Source organism: Neomonachus schauinslandi, chromosome 16, assembly GCF_002201575.2.
Source record: "Neomonachus schauinslandi chromosome 16, ASM220157v2, whole genome shotgun sequence".
In the NCBI taxonomy this organism is placed as follows: domain Eukaryota; kingdom Metazoa; phylum Chordata; class Mammalia; order Carnivora; family Phocidae; genus Neomonachus; species Neomonachus schauinslandi.
In genome coordinates, this window is record NC_058418.1 from 24,772,815 (window position 1) to 24,798,611 (window position 25,797).

At 40.6% G+C, this 25,797-nt stretch overlaps 2 protein-coding genes across 6 annotated transcripts in view; one reads left to right on the top strand and one right to left on the bottom strand.

The window, feature by feature from the left end:
• The window catches only part of LONP2 (lon peptidase 2, peroxisomal), a 100,711-nt gene extending 94,648 nt beyond the window's left edge, over positions 1–6,063 (top strand). For both annotated transcript variants that reach the window (XM_021705833.2, XM_044922084.1), the window contains 3 exons: positions 1,885–2,092; positions 2,514–2,704; positions 5,651–6,063. In XM_021705833.2, coding sequence (XP_021561508.1) covers positions 1,885–2,092; positions 2,514–2,704; positions 5,651–5,872 — 621 coding nt within the window. In that variant the 3' untranslated portion in view covers positions 5,873–6,063. The remainder of the gene's footprint in view (positions 1–1,884; positions 2,093–2,513; positions 2,705–5,650) is intronic.
• The window catches only part of SIAH1 (siah E3 ubiquitin protein ligase 1), a 30,089-nt gene continuing 4,586 nt past the window's right edge, over positions 295–25,797 (bottom strand). For 2 of the 4 annotated variants that reach the window (XM_021705832.1, XM_044922085.1), the window contains exon 2: positions 10,522–12,740. In XM_021705832.1, coding sequence (XP_021561507.1) covers positions 11,890–12,738 — 849 coding nt within the window. In that variant the 5' untranslated portion in view covers positions 12,739–12,740 and the 3' untranslated portion in view covers positions 10,522–11,889. Of the gene's footprint in view, positions 320–10,521; positions 12,741–15,440; positions 16,065–25,797 lie in introns of those variants that run through there. The other 2 variants (XR_006541382.1, XM_021705831.1) reach the window with 2 other exon arrangements.

Below are 25,797 nucleotides of genomic sequence, written 5' to 3' on the forward strand. Positions count from 1 at the left end.
TTCCTGTATGTTGTTAAATCATAGATTTGCCATTTTCCCATCTTCAGGTTAATATGAGAACACTTAACCATCAAGTCAGAATAAAATGCTTGTGGGCCTGGATGTTTCTGGTTTGGCCATATGTACTTACCTGCCCTCCATTGTTCAGTGAACAATGCACCAGTTACCTCTACCCAGAGTATGAAGCCTCCCCAGCAGATGGAGAGTTGGAAAACTGGCTTGGTTTCTTGAAGCGACACAGTAATCAACAAGCACCTTTCTCCTGACTCTTTGGAGACATTTCTGGTATTATTCTGACAAATGAGTTTTGAGGACTTAGCTGTAAAAAAGGGATGGTTCTTGTTATAGCTAACAGAATTCTGCCAAATGGCTTTTTCGGTTAAATTTACACGATTCATTGTACTGAGGATAATTCTTTAGGATTAGTTCACTCAGCCCTAGAAAAGAGCCATGTGGTAAAACAGGACCCCCTGGCAAATTCCCACCCAAAGTAGATGTCATTAAGGGATAGAAAATTGATTTTATATTAGAAAAAACGAGCCTTGGGAACACTTTTATAAGTAGTTGTTTCTGTGTTTTCCTTAAATAGTATTGCTCTTTTGTGTCTTTCTCCTGAAGTACATATGGGAACAGGGCAAGTGCCAAAGCCAAGGACGTGGGATCCGGTATGCGCTCGGCTCTGTGAATGCCGCGGTTTGGACTTCGAGTCTCTCACTTATGAAACAAACTTTCAAAACATGCGAGCAGGTTTACCACTAAAAATAAGTGCCCAATAGCTTTCATGGATGCCACACATGATTTTGGAGTGTTTTAAAGTCAGGATTTTCACCATCTAATAAGCCCCTTGGAAAAGGAAGAAGCATCAGCAATGCAGCCCTTTAACCAGAAACTCAGACTGTTGGTTCTTCTGCTCCTAAGTGAGAAAGTTACCTCTGGTGGAAAAATCTCATATTTGGATTAGTGACGGGTTGACAAGTTGTGCTCAGTTCCTCTGACATGGATAGCTTCTTTTTTTTTATTAGAGAGGGAGAAAGCGCACAAGCAGGGGGAGTGGCAGGCAGAGGGAGAAGCAAACTCCCCACTGAGTGGGGAGCCCGATGTGGGACTCGATCCCAGGACCCTGGGATCATGACCTGAGCCGAAGGCAGACGCTGAACCAGCTGAGCCACTCAGGCGTCCCTGGATAGCTTCTTCTATAGGATAAGAAATTTAGAGGCTTAGAGGGTGCAGTAAAAGTTAATGTGATTGTGTTTCAGCTGTATTGTTACTTTTTATGTGTTTTCCTGACTTGCATGAACTGGCTCATCACCTGGCTGATGGTCTCAGGCAAGTGACACGTTCAGTTGACAGAGGCAGTGGGGGCGCAGTGGGCCTCCAAGCCCACGGGAAAAGATCCGGGGCATCGTGAAGTAGTAGTTTATCGTGTTTCTGCAGCAGTTACAAAGAAAGTAAAAGTGGCAGAGAAGTAAAATCTAGGGGTTTTAACACAGACCTTCACACTTGGCCATTTAAGAAATGTCTGCTTGAAAAAGGGTTTCTGAAACAAATACATGATTGCCTAAAATGAAGTTAGGTTCTAGAATATTTATAAATATGCAGCCTAATAAAAATATTTAAGTAGATAAAACAATTGGGTTTGTTCTTTGAAAATTAGGGCATGTGTAACTAAATGTGGCTCTTTAATCAAAGTTATTCACACATGTTTTAAGGTAAAAATAAGTGCCAAACAGAAGTTTGGTTCAAATCAGGTGCAGCAGTAAGTACTTTGAGTTGAAGCGTAGCTGAATAAGTAGGCTCTGGCGGCATGTGGTGGGGAGATTAGCCAGCCAGAAAGTAATTTGGCTCTTGTTGACTGAACTCATCATTTTTCTTCTTTCTCTCAAGGTGTCCGAGCGGTTGAGTCAACCAGGAGTGGCAATAGGTTTAGCTTGGACCCCCTTAGGTGGGGAAATCATGTTCGTGGAAGCAAGCCGAATGGATGGCGAAGGTCAGCTAACTCTGACTGGCCAGCTAGGGGACGTCATGAAGGAGTCTGCCCATCTTGCGATCAGCTGGCTCCGCAGCAATGCGAAGAAATACCATCTGACTAATGGTGAGTGGCCTCGCCCCGGCCAAGGCGCGCTGTTAAGCAGGGAGAAGGAGCTTTTGGATCGTGATCCGGGAGGCATCTCCCAGTTCTGTGACAAGGATGAAGGTGGGCTCTAAATGAAGAGTTACACCTTTAAGAAAGTAGCAAACCTTTGATTTTGAACGCCCATAGAAATTCTGGTTCCCATGTTAGGACTATGTGGCTAGCACCTGAACTACAAACTGATTTTCAAGGGTTTGTTTTCAATTCTCCTTAGAGTAGAATGAAACTGTTCTTCCAGACCCCACTCTAATTGTACCACCCATTAATATTTTGAGGGATTCATTTACCCAAAACATTTTTATCTTTTTTATTCTCTTTTTTAGGAGAAAAAGAAAACAGGTTTAATTTTTTGTACATTAAAATCCTTATTTCCTTTTTTAAGCTTCTGGAAGTTTTGATCTTCTTGACAACACAGACATCCATCTGCACTTCCCAGCTGGTGCTGTCACAAAAGATGGACCATCTGCTGGAGTTACCATAGTAACCTGTCTCGCCTCGCTTTTTAGTGGGCGGCTGGTGCGTTCAGATGTAGCCATGACTGGAGAAATCACACTGAGAGGTCTTGTTCTTCCAGTAAGTCTGAAGAAAGTGATTTATATGGTTTTAAATTTTTTTAATTTTAAGTTTAATAGTAGTTTCCCTTCTTCCTATATGTGTATATATATATATACACCTTAGTTTTAAACACATTAAAGTTTTATACTTGTAACTAATTCACATTTTTTCAGTATTGATCAAATAAAAGAAAAACTGACAATGTTTTCCCTTCTACTAAGAAAGAAGACTTATGAGGGAAAGAAGTTATCAGTCTGGTCATCAGAAATGTCAGCCACTGAGGTGAAGAGTAGAGGTTTTGTTCCAGTTAGCAAATTGTTAAGCAGATAACTTCTGTGTAAAACAGGATAGCAGCTGATTTTTTAAACTTGAGGCTAACTCCTCAACTTTTGAAGTCCCTGTGAGACCTCCTATAAATAACTTAGATTACTGTAGTTGATAGATTTATAGAAAAATAAGTATAAAATGGAAACTATAATAAAGACCAACCATGTCTAATTGCTAAATTTGTAAAAAGTTCTATATACATGGGGCTTTGGGGCTCTCCTCCATACCCTAAACTACTTATAAAAACACTGATAAAAAATACAGAGAACTTGAGCGATCATTTAGGGTCTTAAGTCATTGATTACCAGTACTAGTTTACAACAGAATTTTGGTGGGTTCATAGCAAAGTGAGAAAAGAAACGAATGTTCTTTATTCTGAGAACACCTTTATGAGGTAAGTGTGAAAGTAAATCATAGAATCACCAGTCGAGAGATCACTAAAACTGCTCTCATTTCCCCAATTTTTAAAATTCAACCAGGAATTCAACCATGTTCTAAATCCTATTATTATGATACATTTGTAGGTCTGTATTTGAAAGGAATGGCTGATCTCCTTTCTTCACCTTACCCAGGAATTACTGCATTTCAAGAGACCATAACAGTGGTTAATAGTGGTTAATATTATCTGTGCTATTAAAAGGAAATATAAATGCCTTACTGACATGAACTATTCAGCTTCCTAGTTCAAGATGGTAGACTAAGCAAATAGTGAAAGGAATAATACAAACACTCAAAAATGAGTGGGGAGTCAGCAGCTGAGAGTTCAGCCAACTTCTGGAAGATAGTTTCCTGGCTGGTGAGATAGAATTGGAGGTAGAAACGATCTTCCCAGAAGGAATCTGGGAAAGCATGAGCTCAGAGCCACAAGGCACAGGCCAGGAGAGCAGGAGAGAGATGGGAAACAAAACCAGGGGATTCACAGAACTGTCCATAGAATAAATGGGTCTTCCCCTTGATCCCTTGCTCTCAGAGCAGAGAAGCACCCAGGTGAAGGCTTTCCCACGCCCACAGGGGAGAACCACAGCAGCTTTGAGGAAGCCCCAGTTTTAAACCTATTCAATGAGAGGTGAAAAGCCTTCAAAGCGTTTAAGAGAAAGACTTGCTAAAGCTGGCAGTTCAGAGAGAACAGTTCAGGAACAGAGAATGGGGACAAAACTTGGATTTAAAACTTAGGTTTTAAAATTAGAAAACTATTCAGAAAAAAAACAATAGAAAAAGCAGTCAAGCAGATCCAGCATCTAACTGTCAGGCATTCTAGCAAACAGAGAAAACGGAATAGAACAAACTGTCCAAGAAATAATGGAACATTTCCTAGAATTGAGGGTTATCTTCAGATTGAAAGGGCCTATGCCAACCAGGAGAAAGATTTCATCCCCATGACTGTTCAGATAACAGAGGAAAAAGCTGTCTCATCAGTCTCCTCAGTGACCTTCAAAACTCTGAGGGAGAAGGATTTTAAATCCAGTCTAGTATACACAGCCTTACCAGCAACCAAAAGTGAAAGGTAGGCGAGCTCATACATGCGAGGAGTCCATTTGTCTCTGAAAGTGAACCTCAGCCGCACACGGAAGAGCCGACGGAGACGACAGCTGTGCAGGGGTGCGCGGAGCAGCCGTGCGGCCGCAGGTGCTTGCAGAGCTCTCACAGGCTGTCTCCAGGGCTCACATGTTCTGGGGGGTCTGAGAGCTGCATTTGGAGTCTGATGCTGCCTAACACACCACCCAAAACAATAATTTTTATTATTCTCACAGTTTCTGTGGGTCAGGAATTCATGAGAGGCTTAGCTGAGCTCGTCTGCCTCAGGGCCCCATCATTGCAGGCGCAGTCATCTGCAGGTCGACTGGGGCTGGGGATCTGCTTCCGAGGTGGTTCACTCACCTGACTTAGCAAATGTGTCATGGTTGGCAGGATGCCCCAGGTCCTCACCTTAGGGCTTCTCCAGAGGCTGTTGGGTGATCTCCGGTATGGCGGCTGGCTACCTCCAGGGCAAGAGAGCCAGAGAGACGGACCTAGCAGCAACAGCTCTCATTTTTTATGGTTAAGTGTGAAAGTCATACAGCATCACTTCCCCCACACTCTGTTTCTTATGAGTCACTAAGCCTGGCCCACATTCAAGGGGAGGGGAATTAGACTCCCCCTTTTGTGAAGGGACCATTGTGGACGTATTTTAAAACCACCGTAAGAGCCTACATCATTTGGGATACGTTTTCTTCATCAGGTGACACAAAGGTTATGGCTTCAAACTTGTGCAGGAGCTAAGCTCTGTAGGAATGGTATTTGTGGTCAAAATAATGTAATGATTTTCCAGACTCGACCTATAGATAAGATTGTTTTGACTACAGAATGGAATATAAATATTAACCTGACAGTGTAAAAAGGAATCGTGGACATAAGAGGTGCTCATATCTATAGAAAGCTTTTAATTTTCCCCCACTAAAAGGATTAAGTAGAACACAAATTGAAACATAAAGAATTCACTGTTTATTAACCTTTTTTAGTGACTTTCCTAGCTCACGCTATAACAGAATGGAAGATGATTTAGATGTTTCAGAACAGCCGTGAGAGAAAGTTGGGTCAGGGATCTTTCACAGTCTGAGGATGACCAGAAATCTGAGTAACTGTCTTCTCTCCTTCTAGGTGGGTGGGATTAAAGACAAAGTGCTGGCAGCACACAGAGCAGGACTGAAGCGAGTCATTATTCCTCAGAGGAATGAAAAAGACCTTGAAGAAATCCCGGGCAATGTACGACAGGATTTAAGTTTTGTCACAGCAAGCTCCCTGGATGAAGTTCTTAATGCAGCTTTTGATGGTGGCTTTACTGTCAACACCAGACCTGGTCTCTTAAATAGCAAATTGTAGGCCCAAATCCCAACTTTTCCGAATTTCAGGTTATGAAGTGCCAAAAAGGTACAGAAAAGACTTTTGTTCATACCGGTAGAGGTAAGCAAAGTATCCCTAATTTGTGAACATGATCACACACAACAGTAACAAATCTCACTCAGGTGGTGGCTGGTGTTGATTACAGAAATGTTAATAAACTGATAAAAATTAAATTCCTGTCTTCAGTGAAATCATTACTGTCTGGAGACGTGTAGAGCATCAGTGCCCAGAACAGAAGCATCAGTATTCCCTGTGAGCTTGTTAGAAATGTAAATTCTCAAGACCCACCAGCAGACCTTCTAAATCAAACTGTGGGGGGAGGGCCCAGAAATCTGCTTTAGTTAAGCCCAGGTGATTCTGATGCATGGTCAGCATCAGGAACCGTGGGTGTAGACCATTAGCTCAGCAGGGTCACCTGGGGACATATAGTAACAGAGCAGGGGCATGGGACAAAGATGAAAATAGCACCAGCCATTAGTCTCTGTGGAAAGTAAAGTACTCAAGTGACATGAAACCTGGGATGGGGTCTGCACACCCCCATATGGGGTGCTGCTTATGCTGAAGGAAGCAGCAATCAAAACGCGAGGATTTATATCGGGCCGAGTGGCCCATGTTCGCACACATTATCTTAAAAAAAACAAAGTCCACTCCTCAGAGGCAGCCGTCCATTCTGAGGTGGTCGCCACACTCGATACCCTGACTCTTGTCACTCCCCGTTCCTGCCCTGTCTGCCTGAGCCAGTCCCCAGATCCGGTAGACGCCATGCTCTCTCCTCCTGGACTGACTGGATCCAGGCTCTGGACTAGTCAGGCTCTGCTGCTGCTGCTGTGAGACGGGGACAGTAGTGCTGAAGTCAGTGTCTCCGAAGACGGGTGGGAATGCAGCAGTACAATTCTAACGATAGACTCTTTTATTACAAAATGTTACAACAGGCTAAGATACTTGGACTGCCTTGGATGAGCACGGGGTCTGCAAGTTACCCAGATACCTGCTGGTGAGATCTGAACGTGTCCTGGAATTACAAATCCAAATCTAGGGTTCCAGATAGGGGGCTCGTTATGGCCAGCGGGAGAGCAAGCATCAGGACATTTAAAAACAGTTCCTTGACTGTCCTCTCACTGTTCAGGTTTTCTCTCTTCTATGCAGCCATCTTTACCGGGAAGGAAGAGAGGATGCTGTTAGTTCATTTTCAGCAAGCAGAGGGAGCTGATCCAAACCCCAATTGCGAGGCCTCCTACAACCCAGCAGCGGCCGCCAAACACACTGAAGGGTGGGACTTACCGCCTTCTTGGGGTCCCGGATGCTGCTTCGGCGCCCTCGCGCCTGCAGCCCGCCGCCCTCCCTTAACGGAGCCCGCGGGGAGCCCTGCATGCCCTTGGCACTGGTTTTGGTTTTTTAAGTCTCTATTTTATTCACTTGGGTTTTTTTGAGACAAGAGAGCAGAATTTACCATTTTGGCCAGTTTTAAGTGTATAATTCAGGGACATTACATTCACAATGCTGTGTAACATCACCGCTCTCTCCAGAGCTGCTCCATGATCTTCAAACTGTACCCACTGAATAGTAGCTCCCCTTTCTTCCACCCACCTCCCTGGAACCGTTCTGTCTGCGCATTTGCCTCTTCCAGCTACTTCAAGCTTTGGTGTGTGACCTACGTCACGTGCTTGTCGTCAGGGTTTAGCCATGTTGACCACGTGCATCGGAACGCGTCCACCGTGTGCACACCGTGGGCACCAATGCCCCATCTCCGTTCACCCTAGGCCATCCGGCTTGGTTCCGCCTCTGGGCTGTTGCGGAGAGTTCTGCCACAAACCGTATACGGTGGTCCCTGTCCCTGCTTCTCAGTTCTGGGCATATACCCAGAAGCAGAGTTGCTGTTCTCAGGGTGAGTCCCTGCTTATCTTTGTGAGGAACCCCCAAACTCTGCCTCCACAGCGTTTGCTGCACCATTTGCCATCCCCACGAGCAATACACAAAGACCCCAACTTCTCCACTCCTCGCAGTCACGTTTCCTTTTTGGGAATAGCCATTGTCAGGGTGTGAAGCAGCAGCTCTTGATTTTGACTTGTGTTTCCCCAATGACTAGTGATGCTGAGGATCTTTTCCTCGCATTGTTTTTTTAAAGGGTTATCCAAACACCCTTTGTATCAGTCAGCTGAGGTTTTTTATTGAAAATGTTAACTCAAAGTCTCAGTAGGGCTGGAGGTGAAGGCTTGGATGTATTTAACCAGTACTCCGCATGCCTTTTACTTACGAGCTTTCAAAACTCTTCAAGTATTAAAACTAAATAAAGCTTTAAGTGGTAATCAAGAAATTCTGTATGGTCTGCTTAAAACATACATGTTTTTTACTGGACTCTGCCTCTTTTATTTGAACCTTACCGATAACTGTGTCAGGGGCAGAGGTCTTTAATGCTTTCGATTATAGTGAAAAATGCCATCTAAGTGATGGATAAAATATTTAACATCAGTTTATAAATCTGTGATTACAAATATTGTCTCCTGGTTCTATGAGTGGTATTTAAAGGCTACTAAATATACCTGGTTTTTTGTTTTTTTAATAAGAGGGGGGCAAAAAAGTGCATGTGCTGAGCAGAACACCAGGATTTCCTTCTTTCCTCTTCTTCCTTGACATTGCTCAAGACTTGCTTTCTGCTCACAGCACAGATTCTCTTCATGAAGAGTGGGAATGCAAATGGTTTCATTTCCAGTGCCATCTCTGGTAGTGGCTGCTAGAAATGCAGAGGATTTGGATTCCCATCTTTGGACACAGTGACTAGTGACGTCTACCACCAGGAGATACCTCCCTATACTAGGTGGGTGCCATCCATGTTGTGAGGTAATCAAGTGCTGAGAGTAGAGTAGGCTGAATTCCTATTTTCCAGTTAGAACCACTGAAATGAGGCAAACTTTCCTGTAATTAAATGTGGGGGGGGTGGGGAGAGCCCTAGGATTTTTGGTGACCAAAGTATTGATAGCCACTCCCATACATGTAGTTTGCAGAAATTGGGCCTTAAAAAAAATTAAGCAACATTATAATAAAAATCACTCAGATCAAAACAAACCTGTTCCCCATCAACATATTAAACTGGCCCATGATTCAATTCAACAGGACAAATTCAAGTTTAAGATAAATGCAAAAGACCAAATTAAAGAGTATCACCTACCCTAGCCCTATACAGTTCCCTGAAGAAAACACCAAGACACCAAAAAAACGAGGCAGGGCATTAATAGGAGAAAGCAGCATATTGATTTTAACAAGGATGATTTAAGATCTCAAGTGAACCAAGGCATGTGGCTATAGATCTCATCATCCCTGTAGACCAAGAATATGAAGAGGACTTAAAATATAGTTAACAAAGATAACTTATTAGATGTCAAACACACAAAATTTACTATCTTATCTTACAAATTTGCAAAACATGAAGTTACAATGAACGGGAAAATCCTTCACACTGCTACTCTAAGTGTCCACTGAAACCTCTCCAGAAAGCGATGATAAAAGTATCAAGACCTTAAAAAAATAAAAAGGAATTCCAAGAATATAATGAGAAAACATATATAAATGTTCACAGGTTATTTATAAACAGCTGGAAAAGATTTACATGGACAAACTGGACAAAGCAGTACCTAACGTCAGGAGAACTGGCTAAAATTCTAGTCAATCCCCACTAAGGTTTCCCAAAACCTACCCAAGGTCTTTCCAAGATTATTAAAGTTACGTGTGAGGGCATGAGGGGGTTACAAAATTACATGATTTCAAGATAAGTGTGTAAGCACAAGTAAATACAAAGGACTCAAAAAATAAAAATGTTCTTAGTCATCTCTGAACGGACAGAGTTCCAGAGATCTAGTGTGGGCTATTGTCTAACTTCAAAACCCTACACTGAGCATTATACTACTAGCCAAGAAACACTTTAAAATACTGTAAAAGCAAAATGATACACCTCCACAAAAGTATTCAATACATTAAATGTAGGGGGAAAATTGCTTTTCTAAACACACATGCTAACAGGAATAGACCAAGATACACGTTTGTGGCTGACCTATTCCCTTTCACCACAAAAATGGCTACACAAGCATGTGATAACCAATTCAAAAAATAATGCTTAGGTAGGGGAAGAGACTATACAAATCTTCATTCTGAAAATGGTAAACAGAAGTAAATCCTGTTATCCAGAATTGCTGTTGGGATAAGGGGGCAGTCCAATTAATTTTAACTGACTTGCGAAGTTTAGTATACCCATAAAAGCCACACAAAATAAAATGATCTTCAGTCATTCAGAAGGCAATTTCAGAATCTTGTTAGGTGCCTCTGGGTAATTAGCAACAATTATCAGTATGGTGCTTAGTTAAAGGCGTAATAATAGCAGCTAACATTTGTTGGGTGCTTATTACGTGCAAAGCACTGTTCTAGGTAACTTACTGGTATCCCATGTAACCCTTTGGGGTAGCTACATAATTAACCCCATTTTACACATTAGGAAACAGGGGCCCAAGGTCCCATAGCTGGTAAACGGGCTAGAGCTACAACTGGCATGTAGGTCCCTGGAAGGCTGCTGTAGGGCCCAGGCTCATCTCCATTAGGCTACGAAATACTAACTCAGTCTTAACTGTTTTTTGTTTTTGTTTTTTTTAAGGGGAAAAAAAGTGATTAGCATTTTAACTTAAATTAGTCTCCTAACAGAGATGTGAGAATAAAAATGTCAGCAAGAGAGAAGAAATCAAGACTCTGTATACAGAGACCATATACCCATTCTTAGAATAAATCCATCACACTTCAAAATACAGCACACTTTTTTCGGTTATGAAGTACAGAATTGAACAGGAAAATAACTTTGGATTTTAATCAAACTTAGAGCTAAAGCAGACACATAAAAGTTTTAATTTGCCAGATATTCTTTTAATGAGAATTATAAAAGACCAAAAACATTTTTTGCAAACTGCCTTTTTTTAAACAAATGATTTGCTTTTGATTACAAACTGTAAGACGATGCCTTCTTCTGCAAAACCAATAAATACAAGAACAAATTTTAAACATGTGATTTGTCCAAGATATTTGAAAGAAAAAAAAAAAAAAGCCTGATTTCTTTTTTCCAGTATTAAAAAAAAAAAAATCAGTATTCCCTAACCTTTCAAAGAATAAGTTCAAAGGTCTGACTCAGCTGGAGAAAAAGAGAGAGACAGACAGACAGAGACCATCTTACAGCTGCTTTAAATAGCTTCTGATAATTCTGCTGTTACCTTTCCTTTCTGGAACTCGTATCTTCTCAAAAGAGTTGAATGTAAAATATTTCTAATGAACTGATTAATGGGGGAAAAGAAAATACGTATTGAACACATATGTATAAACTTTACCATAAACAATTATGCATACCAAAAAGACACTAACTTTAAAAAGGTACAAAAAAAAGTGAGGAAAAACCTGAATTACAGAAAAGAAAGTCAAATTTATTTAATGAAAAACTAGAATTAATAAAAATTAGCAAATACACACACAAAAAAAATATACACACACAGCAGCACTATGTATTGACTCACAAAGGGGAAAAGCAGTGGTCCAAGACCACGCAACATGGCTTGTCGGTTAAAGGAAAAAAAAAAAAAAAAAACCACACACACATACACACGCGCACACACACAGCAACTCGCCGGCAAACACACGAAACAAAAACCCAGTATTTTTCAACAGTACACTCAATCTACAACACAAATTCAGAATTATTTTACAATGCTTCCTTTCTTAATACAAAAGATGCCCATTTTGGGTGTATATATATATTTTTTCAGTGGTTTACTGTTGACTTATTTTTAAATATATTAGTGTTACTACATGCAACTGTTTCCTGTATTTAACAGCCTTTCCTTTTATTTACCTTCATGTGTCTAGCTTCCACCTACCAAAAGTTTCAGGTTGACAGGCAGATGGGTGCCTTATTCTCTGTGAAACTGAATGCAATGGTTTTAAACACTGGCCAGAAAATGTTGATTGCCATTTCAACACATGGAAATAGTTACATTGATGCCTAAATTGCCATTTTCTGCAAAAAGCTGTGCAATGCTGGTGTCAAAGACTAGGCAGTCACTATTCATAATGGCTGTGGCAATTCCCTCATGAATAGAGCGTGGAGTCGCTTCCCAAGTCAATCGCCGCCTATGACCATTTAGCTCAAGTCGATAAGCAAAATTTTCGGCTTGCTTGCGTGTTCCTATCAGCTGTACAATTGCAAAGAACTGCTGGTGACCATCGTACTTTTCCTGTTTCTCCAAGACTAACATGAAGTGAAAGCCAAAACAGGACTGCATCATCACCCAGTCAACAGCACCAGGAAGATTAATGTCTGTAGCAAGGAAAACTATATCCTCTCCCTGTAGGGTCGTAATGGACTTATGCTGATGCATCAGATGGGGCATGACAGCATCCAGAGAGCCTTGCCATTTACAGGAAGCACCAGGGCACGGACACGAATAAGGCCTAAACTCACAGAGCTCTTCGTGGTCTGCTTTTTCTGTGTGTGGCAAAGTTATTTCACATCCAGAAGAGGCATATTTACAAGGGAAGAGTACGGAATTGGCCACTTTCTCCATAGCCAAGTTGCGAATGGATCCCAGAGGGCCCCGGCAGGTCGGACAACATGTGAGCTTCGGGCGACAGTTGCTACAAACAAGATGGCCACTCTGACACTGAAGAATGGGCGGTAACACATAGTCAAAGCAGACCGGACACTCAAAAAGACTCGCCAAGTCATTGTTGGATGCAGTTGTGCCAGTCAGGGCGGGCACCCTCTGGGACGGTGTGCACTTCGAGGTTCCAGTAGGTAATGCTGTTGCAGTCTGGCGGCTCATTTCTGTAACAAGAACATAAATAAAAATAAAAGGAGGCAGGAGAAAAAGAATTACAACTATCACTTGTTTTATAAATAATGTTGGCATGCCGAAATACCTAAGTTTCATGCAAAATGTACTGTGAGCAAAAAAATAAAGGATTTAAAAAACCATAAATTACACAAATTATGCGTTTTGATTATAAGGAGTTGTATACCAGATAAAATCTCTTTTATCAAAATGTTCCAAGACACATGTAGAATTCTTTTTTTTAAAGATTTTATTTATTTGAGAGAGAATGAGATAGAGAGAGAGCATGAGAGGGGGGAGGGTCAGAGGGAGAAGCAGACTCCCTGCTGAGCAAGGAGCCCGATGCGGGACTCGATCCTGGGACTCCAGGATCATGACCAGAGCCGAAGGCAGTCGCCTAACCAACTGAGCCACCCAGGCCGCCCTAGAATTCCCTTTCTTAAAAAAAAAAAATATTAAAAATCTGCTTGGATGAACTAGACAACATGGGATAAATGCTGAAAAAGAAACTGGACCATCAACAACTAAAGAAACCCTGTGTTGGGGCACCTGGGGGGCTCAGTTGGTTAAGCGACTACCTTCAGCTCAGGTCATGATCCCAGGGTTCTGGGATCGAGCCCCGCATCGGGCTCCCTGCTTGGTGGGAAGCCTGCTTCTCCCTCTCCCAGTCACCCTGCTTGTGTTCCCTCTCTCCTGTCTCTCTCTCTGTCAATTAAATAAATAAACAAAATCTTTAAAAAAGAAAGAAACCCTGTGTTAAAGTAGCTTAAGTTCAAATCAAATGCGTTTTCAATGAACTTTCCCCTCCCTCTCTGTGTTCAATTCCCCTGCTCAGTCTCTTTCTTTCCCATTCTAGGTCAGCTCCCAACAGTTACAGGGAGTCACAAGCGATCCAAAGAATCACCAGGACATTAGCTCTGATTAGCTCTGCGTAATGATAACAGTAATCTGCTTTGGACATAGATTTAGGGAATGGAGGGGGCACCAGGGGAAGGGTATGCTGCCATCCCATCATCCATCTTCATCTAGTAAGTTTTCCCCTAGAATTAACATCAGCTATGTATTAATCTTATTTCCTACTGGTCAGTACCTCAAAAGTGGGAGGAAGAGAGGAGAAATTAGAAGGCCATCTTCAAAAGTTCTTAGTCTGGTACTTAGAGAAAGTACATCTTTCTAATCTACTTCCATTCCACAATACAAATCAGATATAATTTGCAAAGGGAAAGAAGAGCCAGAAAAGAAGGTAAATAAAGAATAAAGATAAAAGCACCAGAGAGACACACACAACCTTGGGGACAGTATAGTGAACAGGTTAAGAATTCCTTGTACCCTAGGGTTCACCAGTGTTCCTGAAGCATTCATCAGTACAGTAATAAATACTATTTAAGAGATAAATGTCACTTAGAAAAAATGACAACAATGCAACTTATCAGGCTAAATGAAAGATAAACAACTTTCCCAGGAAACTACCTTTGCTAGGATATGACAGGCCATATTTATCTCGGGGGTAACAAAATATCAGTCTACTGATGTCCTAAGACTGTATTCCCAATAACTATATAAGCCATATTTCTAACAAAATTAAAATTTATTGCCTCAAATTTAAAGCTTTCCCAATTATAATTGTTATTCTGTTGCAAAGAATGTGACTTTGAAAAAACAATGCTGGTTACCAATGTGACCATATAAATGCAATTTGAATTCTAGATTACTCAAGGATAGACACCTCAAGTGAGGGCTGAAGCTGCCCCCCCCCAAAAAAAAGATTAAGTCCACTGTCAACTAAGTAGACTAATATTCTACAATTCAAGAGTTTACAAAAGTACAGAATTCCATCATAATGTGGCTTATCACATGGACTTAGGGACAACAGGAATCAATTCTCATCATCTGAAACACTGTATAACCCAGGTGTTAGATTCTTTGTGCATATGATGATGCACTCACTTTCCATCACTTGGAAACAATGCGCTTAGCACTGCCCAAATGCCCCATATATATGCCTGTTTCATGGTCCATTTTATACTGTTCACTTATGAGCAACATTCGAATTGGAAAAGTGGTTCCCTGAGCACAAAACAGTCTAAACCACCAATGCCTTTTCAAATCACTAAACCAAAACAAGCTAATCACATCAAGGGGCAGTAAAATCAGTTTGTATTCAACATATTAGAACTAGGAAAATATAAGCAGAAAATCACTATCATTTCATTTCCTAACCTAGCAAACAGCTGTACACTTATCATCAATCATTCGGGCTTATGTTACAATATATCTTTATTATTTTTCCAAACGCTGTAGAAAGCACAATTTAAATCCCTATCTAAAGACTGAAAACAAGTGAAATGAGGCCGGTATTTCTTGTGAATGAAGGTATTACAGGGCAGCCGCTGCTAAAACCTCCCAAAGCTCCAAAGGTAGAACCCAGCTCCATCTTCAAACAAAAAGAACCCAACCACACAACAGCCCTGCAGTAGGAACCAAGGGCTCAAGTGTCTTTAGACAACCCTGCAGGAGTGATGACGTAACCTGAAGCTTAGTTTAAAACAGAGAAAAGTACAGCTGATCAAAAGAAACAGAGCTGCAAATTGGAGCTCAATTACATTGCAGCCACTCCCTGATCCAGATTCCACTGGCTTACAAGAACTTTCCCGTTTCATAGTTTAAGCAACCCAGTCTCTTAACGGCAATACCTTTTCTCTTCCTTGTCCCAGCTGCTGGTAAACATGTGAGCAAGACGCCCCTCCAGGAGTACAGAAAAGGTAAGGGAGACTTCCCGGTCATGAGAAGTCAGGGAGCTCATAGCCTTTCCCCCAGAAGCAAATACGGTTTTTAACAGAGGCCCCTCCTGGACACCTTCTGTTCCTACGCATGTCCGAGTTCAAGTTTTCAAGAAGCGAAGGTAAGTGCCCTGCTCTATAACACTCCATTTCACTCTTCCGAAGCACCGGCCACCGCAGCAGCAGAGAAATGAAGCCTCTCCCGTCCCAGCAGAAGTCGACCACACCTCCCTGCGAGCTCAAATTCGCCTGCGTTTCCAAAAATGGGCGCCATCACTGAGCTGTCCTCCGCTGGGCCCTAAACCGTCAGTCTTGCAAGTCTGTCTTCCTCACATTCGTTAGCTAGCCAGCTTGGGTGAAGGACGGGGCTGTAGAGTGTGAGGAGGCTGGAGTAAGCGCGCCCTCGGAGCCAGCTCTGGAGCTACTATAGGGTCCGGCCCGCCGGGAGAGCCACGCGGAGCCCAGGGCTGGGGCCTGGCCGCTGCTGGGCAAGCCTGCTCCAGCCCGCAATGCCAGCCGGCCCCAGGCTCAGGGCGCAGCTAGCGTGGGGCGGGGCTGGCTGGGCGGGGCCTGCAGGGGCGGGGCTGACGCTGTGGGCACGCCTGCAAGCTCCGCCCTCCCAGCCCAGGACTGCCCCGGGGCATTGCGCAGCGCACCTCCAACCCTACACTTGACCCCCAGCAACACTGCGACCTCAGCATTTCCACAAGCTTACATTTAGATTGAAACATGCCTTTCTGTAGAACAAAACAGATACTGGCAATTTTGTATGATTTCAACCTAAGACCTACACAGGGTATATGGGACATATATGGCCAGACAAGTGCTCTCCTCCTGGTTAACCATGTGAACATAGAGTAAAAGCATTCTCCGCACTTCATTCACTATTTACCGGGCGTCAACTACGGTATTTCCTCAATTCTAACTCACTCCTCTACTTCTACCCCTGTTGGCACCATACTTGCAACTCCTTCTCTCCCTTCAAAAAGATTGCAGCGAGAGTAGTAAACACTACATAACCATATTAAACTCCTTCAACCTCCAAACTGAGATTATACTCTCTTCCCACTCTGGGAAAACCATCTTAAATGGCCTCATTAAACAGAGAAGCTTGTTGTGTTTTTAAAGAAGCATTACCCGTGCCCCAATAAAGTCTTGGGCCTCAGATTTACACTGCGTCAGGTAGTACACTCCGGGGTTTAACCTGTCATTACATCATGCTTACAGGGCAGCCTTCAAACGCAGCAGGAGCTGTAGTGGGAGTGAACTCTGTGCAGTAAGGTGCAGATTACCCACTTTCCACATCAAATCTTAATTCTAATCACTTCCCAGCCCTCTTAATAGTGTGTTCAAACACTTCAACCTCATTTTAATATTAGGCTACACAAAACATCATTAGGAATAGAAATATCATTAAAATTAGATAAAGACTGTTCACTGACAAATTATTATTACTTACATTTTTATTTTCTAAATCATATTCATTCTAGAAAGGTCTGAGGTTTCTAGGGCAGGAGACTCCAAATGTTTTAGGCAGGGAAACTCTTTCCAAACAGTTAAAACTGAACCGAAATGTATAAAACAAGTCAAAGGGAAGGAATGATTCTGAGAAAAAAAAAATCATTTTTCCCAAACTTCCAAAGGATCTGTTACAGAGACTTATAGCACCATCTGAAAACCATTAACCTACACACAAACCTCTCAACAAGTGAGTCAGGACAATAAAAGCGTAGGCATTCTGGAGTCACCTACACACAGTTGGATTCAAACCCAGTCTTCACCACCTGCTCAGCCATAAAACTGGGACAGTATTTCCAGCCTCACACAGATTTTGTCTGGATTAAGGGAGATGGGTAATTTATGTATATCATAGATGGTACATACTCCAAAATATATATTCACCTGACATCTCCAAACTTTCTCGCCTTGCTTGAGGTCACCTACCAGTTAGTGGGTTCCAAAAGATAGTTTAAATGTGTGGGTTCCAAAAGATACTTTGGAGTTCGTAAAGGTGATCAAACATGTCTGCCAAAGATCAACTGCCATTTAACTAACCTTTAGCACAATAAACCTTAATAAATTTCTCGACTAGGTAGAATATTTACACTGGTTTTACAAAGAGCTTAAAATTTCACAAAAATTATATTACACTAAGACAAGCCCATAAAAAAAAGTTAACAAAAATCCAAAATTTAGGAAGAATGACCTAGTACCTATACTTTCTAAAGCCTACATCTCAAGCCCAGTTTGGTATTAATTTTGAGTAGACTTTAATCTACATCAAAACATTTTATAATCAGCCTTCAATGCCCTCAGTAATTTCAGAGCATTTAATCATTGCTTTGTCACATTAACATACTTACAGTAAAAGTGGATGGACTTAAACTTTTTTTTTTTTTAAAGATTTTATTTATTTATTTGAGACAGAGAGAATGAGAGAGAGAGAGAGAGCACATGAGAGGGGGGAGGGTCAGAGGGAGAAGCAGGCTCCCTGCCGAGCAGGGAGCCCGATGCAGGACTCGATCCAGGGACTCCAGGATCATGACCTGAGCCAAAGGCAGTCGCTTAACCAACTGAGCCACCCAGGCGCCCCTTAAACTTTTATTCTTGATTTCATGTGGGAAACTTGGTTTCTTTTTATAAAGGACTGATGAACAATTTCTGATTAGTCATACCTAATACCTAGTAATACACAACAACTATTTTTTGAAGTTTACACAATGTTACTATGGCAGGCAAATAATGCCCCCCTCAAAGATGTCTGCATCCTTAACACCGGCCACTGAACCTGTGACAATGTTATGTTACAGCAGCAACAGGAAGCTAATACAGTTACTTACAAATAAAGGTTTAACATGGAGAAATGTACTCACACATGCAAAAAAGGATCACAGTGTATTGTAGAGCAAGTTACAAACAACATACAGAGGAGGTACAGCCTTGGGCATGATATAGACATAATTTTTAGCAATTTTTTTCTTCAAAGGGGACAATAAATAAACTGCTTTATCAAGACTAGTCTGATTGAGAGTTGTGAAAACAAGTGTCAAAGTAAGAAGTGAGGGCGCCTGGGTGGCTCAGTTGGTTAAGCAACTGCCTTCGGCTCAAGTCATGATCCTGGAGGCCCGGGATCGAGTCCCGCATCGGGCTCCCTGCTCGGCAGGGAGTCTGCTTCTCCCTCTGACCCTCCTCCCTCTCATGCTCTCTGTCTCTCATTCTCTCTCTCTCAAATAAATAAATAAAATATTTAAAAAAAAAAAAAAAAAGTGAAATTTGCATTTTTAATTTAGTAAAAAAGATAGGATGCAAATATCTCCAGCCTTCTTTTACTTCTCCAAAAATTACTCCTAGAAATGATATAATATTCACTGTAAAATAAAGTATAGGTTCATATTATGAATTTGTTCTATTAGGAATCAATGGGTTAAAAAAACTCCATCCAAAACATTTAAGGGCTTTCATCCTTTAACTCCTTTTTGCAAAAGAAGTACTTTCTACATTTGACATTGTGAAGGGTATTATGCAGAAAATGTTATGTTAAAAATCTATTTTAAGATTTACCTCTCACACACTGACAAAATTAAATTTAATCCAAGTCTCCTTAAAAATTTAACAGCTTAAAATGCCAAAAGTTAAAAAAAAAATCAAACTTCATTATAAAACAATAATGCTAAGGAAAAAAATTAAACAACCATTTTTAATTTCCAAAACTGTAGCAAAGTAATACGATGAATTTAAATTGTACGTATTTTCCTAAAATCTCTATTTTCCTGAAGGTAATTCTGAAAATTCCGCTGCTATAGAAGAAGAGTTACTTGTATCTAGTAAGACTGGTGATCTGAAATGGGGAAAGCCCAGGACAATAATCTGGTAAAATGATCTGCTGTAAAAACAGAAGTCTGAACAAAGGTGATAGCCCAGTAAATGGAAAGTGCAAACCCCAATTCAAATGTGTAAAGCAACGTACATTTGCCTTTTTACTGCAGAAATCACTCTATTTTGAGACTTCCACCCCAGTAAAAAAAAACAGCCTATACTGAATCAGAACCCACTAGACACTATGCTAGATACTGCAGTATAGTAGCAGATGAAATGCAAAGTGGGAGTGATCTAGATGCCTGTGAGAGATCTTGGCAGAAAAGCAGTTGATGTATAGGAGTTCAGAGCGCAGAGGAGGAGGCATTAACACACAATGCTATCTGAAATCACAGGGAAGAGGAGCATGCCTAAAATAAGAGAAATCCCAACATTTAAAGATTGAAGAGTTCACTGATGAGAGGCAGTGGCCTAGACTGCAACAGTTCTCAAACTTTATGGTGCCAATTAATCATCTAGGGATCTTACTGCAGATTCTGTCTTAGAATCAGAATTATTCTGAAGCTGGGCCTGAGATTCTGCATTTTTAACCGTAGGTGTGGCCAACTGCTGGTTGAGGCTCACAGGAGTAGCAAAAACCTGAACAACCGAGAAGGAAAGCAAAGGTGAGAGAAAAGCAGGAGAGAGCGGTATCTCAGAAGTCAAGGGAAGGTACAGACAAGAAGATCTATAAACACTCACATGTACAAATATTAGAATAAAGTATGCTTTATTATATACTTATAGAGAACCTGTACTCTTTCTGTAATCAGAAAAAAATTAAAAGGCAACAAGCAGACATGCTTGAACATGCAAGAATTCATGGAATATATAGCACCCATGAACCCTTCTTAACTGATTAAAAATAATCAAGCAATGGATCAAAATAAGTAATTTAGAAATGGTGATCTGGTAAAAGGTGCAAATATATGAATAACAAAAAATCTATGGTAAGAAGTAGTAAAAATAATGGCACAGTCAACCATGTGGAATCTGCTGAGAGGTCAAGTATGATCATGCCTAACAGGTGTTCATGGGTTGGCATTATAGAAGTTACTGGTGACCTCTGCAAGAGCAACCTTGGAGATGAGATATGGCTGGTGCATAAATCAGACCAAAGGAGACTGAACAGAATGCTCTGTTAACAAAAAGCATGGCTGTGGAGAGAGGCAAGTTAGAGAGTGGCTGAAAGGCCCAGAGAAGTTGTCCACTTGGTTCCTTTTTTTCTTTTTTAAATGGGAGAGACCAGAATATAGTGAATGCTGATAGAGTCCAGAAAAGAGGGTAGTAATCCCAAGAAATGGAGCTATGTGATAAAATAAAATTCTTGGTGATGGGGGATTCAAAAGTCAAGACAGAGTGACTAGACCTTTTTAGAAGAAATACTTTCTCCATGGTAAGAACAAAGAAGACAGAAGATGTCTAGCTCAGGAAGTTGGAGGTTAAGAAAGTTTCAGTCTGAGAGTTTCCATAGTCTCAACAAAGTCTCTGCATAGTCATTCTCTTTTGGGGGGGGGGGGATAAAGAGAAGATGGTGTATCAGCACCAAGTCACGGCAGAGTGTTTTTTATGAATTGGTTGGGTCTTTTGGTAGGACATTGAGGATATAGTCAAAATATGTACGTGTAAGTCATTACCTTAGGTCCCAAAAAATCTCAACTGCCTTTCTTGAACCAAAAGAGAAATAATTTGCCATTAACATTAATATGTTCTCCAAACTTCTGGATCATAATTCTAAAACTAGCTAGAACTGCCAAACTTAACAGGCAATACCAAGCACTAATAAGCACTTTGATGGTGGGAATGCAAAACAGCACAACCATGTCTTCACAACTGCAAAAAGTTTTGTTGGACAGCATGGTTCTATATCCCAATTCTATTTTACTAGCTACTACATGATATTTTTATTTCACATCGAATCTACAATTTATTAAATCAAGAATAAAAATACTAACATCTCCCAAAACAAGGCAAGCCCATTTTTACCATGCTAATAGTAAAACTTTCTCTTTCTCACCTGCTAAAATAAAGATTATATTAAACTTCAAAACTGTCAAAACAATCATTTAAACCTAACTGCAACCATTCTGGTTTCATTTCTCACAATTATATCACAAAACAAATACCCATCCTTGGGGATTAGGAGTGCACTTGTGTGATGAGCACTGGGTGATGTATGGAACTGCTGAATCACTATATTGTACACCTGGAACTAATAGAACACTGTATGTCAACTGTACTGGAATTACATAAAAACTTTTAAAAAATAAGACAAATACCCATTTTTCCCCTTGAATCCTTAATTATGACTCATTTTTTGGCACAGCCACCATACCTCAAGAAAGTTTTCAGAAAGGACATATAAGAGTCTCAATCTTGGCAGTCTGAAGCTCTTACAGAAAATGCACAGGTTTACAATTTTAGTCACACCCTTTTCCCCTGAGAACTATGTAAATTCTGCTCATGATCTTTTGACATGTAATGATGTAGATGAAAAATCTACTGCCATTTTTATTCTTATTCCTTGGCAGGTAACATTTTCTCGCTGGCTTGTTGGACTCTGTCTCTGAAAGAAATTTTCACCAGGGCATCCGGCTGGCAGTTGGTGGAGCATGCAACTCTTGATCTCAGGGTTGTGAGTTCAGGCCCTGCCTTGGGTGTAAAGATTACTTGAAAATAAAATCCTAAAAAAAAAAAAAAATTCCACCAAAACATCTATGTATATGCCATCAGCACTTGCTGAACAAAACACTAGGTGAGTCTTTTCAATCCAAAGGTTCAAATCTTTCACCTTTGTGGACTTCTCTTCTAATTATTCTTTGATCCTTCCCATCTATTTGTTTCTTTTCTGCACATAATTCTGATACTGACCCTGCTGGATCTATCTTAAAGTCACATATTTTTTTCTCATAATTTCAATCTTTGTTTTGCATTGCATTGCATTCCAAAAGAAATCAATTCTAATTCATGAATTTGGTTTTGCTAAAATTACCTTATGTCTTGGTATAGCAAAGCATTTTTTCATTATGTCGATACCCTCAATCTCCAACAAGGGAATCAAGATTTTGGTGGCAAGGATGGCTGTTTCCCTGTCCTTTCCCTGAAGTTGGAATGGCTACATAAATTTGAATGATACTGCTCTTATACTTCCTTAACCACTCTACATGAGTTTTCATATTTAACTGTCATGCCTCTCACTGGACCTTGCCTGTTTGTTGTTGCTTTTGTTCTTACTGCTATAGTCTAAACAGGTTGCAGGGTCAGCAAGCTAAATAATAAGGCAAAATAGAGACCTTCCTCCATTTTCATTAAAACAGCTGCCCCAAACATTTATTAAACACCTAGTATGTACTAGGTATTGTCCTCGAAGGTTTACATACACTGATTTTATTTCACCATTTCAGTGAGTTTCCAGGTTAGGCATCTATCCCCTACCTCACAGGTAAGAAAATAAATTTACAAAATAAATGTTTCAGATCATAAAACCAGTAAATTATGTAAGTTGGAGCTTATCTGATCGGGGCAGACTTAGAAGGGATGGGCAGAGGGGGGCAAATGGCAACCTAGGCAAAGCAAACAAACATATCAGAAATTTTAAATTTGGAAGAAATCTTAACCAACTTTCATTTTCAGAAAAGAAAAACGATACAAATAACTTGCTAAATGTCATGTAACTTAAGTCAATGTTCTAACCCAGGCTGTATAATTTCCTCTATCTATCTATCTATCTATCTATCTATCTGTCTAAATCCCCCAACACAGGGCTTGACCTCACAACCCGGAGAACAAGACTTGAGCTGAGATCAAGAGTCGGACACTTAACTGACTGAGCCAGCCAGGGGCCCATTCCACAATCCTTTTAAGTAAATATGCTTTGGATAGTCTATAATTCAACTTGAAAAATTAATCTTTTCTGAATTTAAGTCTAATAACCTTCAAAATAAAAATAAAAATTTAAACTATCATTTGCTTTCCCTCCCAATGCAAGAGGGATCTCTAATCAAAAAAGATGATACCTAGTTAAGTCCTTGAACAAGTAACCAGTTAACTAAAGTCAGCTCCTTAAGGTACCTTTCCTGATCACTTTATCTAAAGGCCAGATGACCCTTCTAATTATCTTCACAATATGTCACCATTTGAAATTCTGACTATTATTTTCTACCCTGTTCCCTCCCAACTACAACACCAACTTTTTACTCATAACTCAAGTTCTCAAACTTTTTTGTTATCAGGAATACTTTACACCAGTGGTTGGCAAACTACAACTGCAGGCCAGCTGCCAGTTTCTGGAAGTAGTTTTATTGGAACATAGTTATGCCCTTTTATTTACAAACTGCCTACTGACTGCCTTTGAACTGAATAGCTGATCCTATGACTTCTAAACCCTTTAAACCTATCTAGCCATGGGGGGGAGGGGCTTTTTTTTTTCATTAACATATAATGGATTATTTGTTTCAGAGGTACAGGTCTGTGATTCAACAGTCTTACACAATTCACAGCGCTCACCAGAGCCCATACCCTCCTCAATGTCTATCACCCAGCCATCCCATCCCTCCCACCCCCCACCACTCCAGCAACCCTCAGTTCGTTTCCTGAGATTAAGAGTCTCTTATGGTTTGTCTTCCTCTCTGGTTTCGTCTTGTTTCATTTTTCCCTCCCTTCCCCTATGATCCTCTGTCTTGTTTCTCAAATCCTTGTATCAATGAGATCATATGATACTTGTCTTTCTCTAATTGACTTATTTCGTTCAGCATAATACCCTCCAGTTCCATCCACGTCGTTGCAAATGGCAAAATTTTTTTTTTTTCTGATGGCTGCATAGCATTCCATTGTATATATATATACCACATCTTCTTTATCCATTCATCTATCGATGGACATCTAGGCTCTTTCCACAGTTTGGCTATTGTGGACATTGCTGCTATAAATGTTGGGTGCAGGTGCCCCTTCGGATCACTACATTTGTATCTGTGGGGTAAGTACCCAGTAGTGCAATTGCTGGGTCATAGGGTAGCTCTATTTTCAAATTTTTGAGGAAACTCCATACTGTTTTCCAGAGTGGCTGCACCAGCTTGCATTCCCACCAACAGTGTAGGAGGGTTCCCCTTTCTCCACATCCCCGCCAACATCTGTTGTTTCCTAACTTGTTAATTTTAGCCATTCTAACTGGTGTGAGGTGGTATCTCATTGAGGTTTTGATTTGTACTTCCCTGATGCCAAGTGACGTTGAGCACTTAAAAAACTTATTCTTTATTGCTTTGTACTTTTAAAAAATTACTGAGGACTCCAAAAGAGCTTTTTGTCTATGTGGCTTATATGTACTGATATTTACTATATTAGAAATTCAATCTAATAAATTTTTTAAGTATTTATTTTAAAATTACCATTACATTTACATTACATGTAAAAAAAATCCATGATATGTTAAATGTTTATAAAAAATATTTTCCATAATAGGGAGAAAAATGTCTGTGTTTCACATTTTTGCACATCTTTTCAATGTCTGATGCAATAAAATGCAATTGGACATTTATTACCTGCTTTTGCATTTAATCTGTTAAGATGCCACATGCCATGTAGCCTCTGGGAAACTCCACCCTACCCTCATGTCTCATTATTGTGAAAACAGTTTTGACCCTCAAAGGGTCTTGAGAACTCCCAGGATCCCTGAACCATCAACTTCTGGTTCAGAACTTCTGCACTGAGAAATTTCATGAGAATAGACCTTGTTTGTTTTGCTCACGCTTGTGTCTCCAGCACCTAGGACAGTACCCAGCCCAGACCAGGTACTCAAGTATTTCTGGAAGGAATGACTAAATCAAGTAAAACAGCATGAAGGATTCTAAGGAGAAGAAACAGCATATGTATAAAAGCAGAACTCACTTATCCCTGATCCCCCTGCAAGTAGAATGCATTTACTGATATACAGCTTAAAGAGAATTCACACCTGAGATTTAGAATTCACTTTAAAATAACTGTGATCTGTGCTGATCTTTGACAAAGAAATGAAGGCAATGGAGAAAAGACAGCCTTTTCAACAAATGATGCTGAAACAACTCGCTATCCACATACAAAAAAAAATGAATCTAGACACAGATCTCACACCCTTCACAAAAAACCAGCTCAAAATGGATCACTGGCCTAAATGTAAACTCCCAGAAGACAATGGGAGAAAATCTAGATGACCTTGGGTTTAGTGAGGACTTTTCAAAAACACCACCAAACACATGAACCAGGAAAGAAACTGATAAGTTGGACTTGATTAAAATTAAAAATGTCTGCTCTGCAAAAGATACTGTCATGAGAATGAGAAGACACAGACTGGGAAAAAATATTTGCAAAAGACTTACCTGATAAAGGACTATTATCCAAAATATACAAAGAACTCTTGAAACTCAACAATAAAACTAACAAC